This window comes from Octopus bimaculoides, chromosome 1 (genome assembly GCF_001194135.2).
Source record: "Octopus bimaculoides isolate UCB-OBI-ISO-001 chromosome 1, ASM119413v2, whole genome shotgun sequence".
Lineage (NCBI taxonomy): Eukaryota > Metazoa > Mollusca > Cephalopoda > Octopoda > Octopodidae > Octopus > Octopus bimaculoides.
This window is the reverse complement of record NC_068981.1, coordinates 9,377,706-9,380,201: the sequence shown is the minus strand read 5'-3', so window position 1 is coordinate 9,380,201 and position 2,496 is coordinate 9,377,706. Positions and strand designations below refer to the sequence as shown.

The 2,496-nt window shown below is 34.6% G+C and overlaps 1 protein-coding gene across 1 annotated transcript in view; it reads left to right on the top strand.

Moving 5' to 3' along the window:
* The window catches only part of LOC106874195 (serine/threonine-protein kinase A-Raf), a 74,692-nt gene extending 72,196 nt beyond the window's left edge, over nucleotides 1–2,496 (top strand). The window contains exons 13-15 of the mRNA XM_052974171.1: nucleotides 1,525–1,654; nucleotides 1,854–1,985; nucleotides 2,216–2,496. Coding sequence (XP_052830131.1) covers nucleotides 1,525–1,654; nucleotides 1,854–1,985; nucleotides 2,216–2,386 — 433 coding nt within the window. The 3' untranslated portion in view covers nucleotides 2,387–2,496. The remainder of the gene's footprint in view (nucleotides 1–1,524; nucleotides 1,655–1,853; nucleotides 1,986–2,215) is intronic.

Sequence of the window (2,496 nt, the reverse complement as noted above, 5' to 3'; positions counted from 1 at the left end):
GTTTTCGTGCGGGTGACACGTAAAAGCACCCACTACACTCTGAGTGGTTGGCGTTAGGAAGGGCATCCAGCTGTAGAAACTGCCAAATTAGACTGGAGCCTGGTGTTGCCATCCGGTTTCACCAGTCCTCAGTCAAATCGTCCAACCCATGCTAGCATGGAAAGCGGACGTTAAACGATGATGATGATGATATATATATATATGGGTTATGAGAGGTAATGGTGTCAATAAGACCCAAAGGTGTCAGGTAATGCTGAGTAAGTGCTCTGGACAGACTGTAGTTAAGCTCCAGGTTCGGTGATCATGTGAATAAGGAGTCCAACGTAGGTCATATATCAGCATGTGTGTATATAAAAAAATTTTTAGAATGAGATAAAAATCTATGGCTGTGAAAGATTTTAGAACATTTATAAATAGAAGGTCTTACACCTGTTTCCGGGATGTTTTATATATATCCCTTCATTGGAGATGGTGTGAGAAAATGGTTAAGCAATAGTTAATTTAGATAAGATATGAAAAAGAGAGTGAAGTGGAGGAATGAAAATACATGTGAGATATGCAGGGATATTGCATCTGTAGATCCATTATTTAGGCAGAATGGTATACATATAAGATTCCAGTACCTTGTGAGTAAGTTCCAATAGTATTTAAAATTGGTCATTCCAAGTATAGAGTTTGTACACGGTGCTATTGAATGAAGGGTTCTATTTAAAGTGACTTAAAAGTTGGGGATGTATTTGTAAGGTCAAATGGAAAACAGGAAGAAAAGAAAAAAAGAAAAGCAAGAAGAGAGATAATAAAGAGATGAAAGAGGGAAAGTGTACTGGTCAGTCAAGATGAATTGATAGAAGGAATGGGGAGGTAGGGGTGATAGAGAGAGAAAGATATGATAGGGTAAAGAGTAAAGGAGTGTCAGGTATGTAGTGATAGAGCCGAAATGAGGGGGTAGGGGTAGTAAAATGGTGGAATGAAGGATTTGGGAATATAGGTTAGGTTGGTTAAAGGACAGGTCAGTGCTTAGTAGTAGAAGAATATATATATATGTGAAGATGTATACACATGCATATATTAAACATGTATATAGATATTTATACATATCAACACCTACACATACAAGACGTACTCTTATGTATATGTACATACGTGTATCTGTATATATTATCGCTCCTGCACATGCAAGTATATATACTTTACATACATACACGTATATATGTACGCACACATATACATACAAATATAATTAAATGGTTGTGATACTCGAGTATGGAACAGGAATTAGATAGGTAGATGTTTCTAGAAGCTGATCTCATTAAAAGTCTGTTGTATTCACTTCATGTTGGGATGGTTTAATTACAATCTGTCTAACCCGTTCTAACCTAAATAAATGTTTATAAAACCCATGGTTTATGCTTTTAGGTGCTTCAGCTCTTGTCTATTAACTCAACAAACAATATTTTAAAAATATCTCCAATTCATTTATTGATTAGATGTTAACACAAAAACAAAATGATTTCCCTTAAATTATTGCTCTCCAGATATATTTTTGACAGAAGACTTCACTGTCAAAATTGGTGACTTTGGTCTTGCAACTGTGAAAGCACGATGGAGTGGATCCCATCAATTCCAACAGCCAACTGGTTCCATTCTGTGGATGGTAAAATTGTTTTTTAATAAAATCTAATCAGTTAAACTTGATATCAGTTTGAAATTTGTTTCATATTTGCTTTGGGATGTAATTTGAGAATAACTACACTAGAAATACAAAACATTAGAAAAACTTGTTAAATTATATATTTTTTTTTTTTATTGAAACTATGTTGCTACTACTATAAAATATTGGTTTTTTCCTGTAGGCTCCTGAAGTAATAAGGATGAAAGATGACAACCCTTACACATTCCAATCTGATGTGTATGCGTATGGTATTGTCTGTTTTGAGTTAATGACCAGCTCACTGCCATATTCTCACATCAACAACAAGGACCAGGTAAGAGGAAAGTTTTCAACCAACAAACACAATATACATTTTGAAGTCATTTCAGATTTCAGACTTCTTCAAATCATGACCTTTGTTTAAAAATATCTTTGTTGCAGTATCATTGAACTATTTGTCTTCTCAATTGCATTTAGCTTCTTGTAGAAGCTATCTATTTGTTGTACCAGCTTTACTATTAAAATATTCATAATTTCTGAAAAACTTCTCTCTTTCTTAATTAGATCCTCTTCATGGTTGGTAAAGGCCATATACGACCTGACCCCAGTAAATCCAGATCAGATACACCCAAAGCTTTCAAACGTTTGATGATGGAGTGCTGTAAATATGATCGAAATGAAAGGCCTCTATTTCCACAGGTATGCAAGGAAAAACTTTTGAATGGGAATCATTGACTTGTGATTAAGTTTTAGATGTGGAGGTTAGGGTTAATGTGTTAATCCTATTCAAATGGTTTAAAATGGGTGGTTATCTCCTTATCACACTGTATTTCTACTTAGCATAC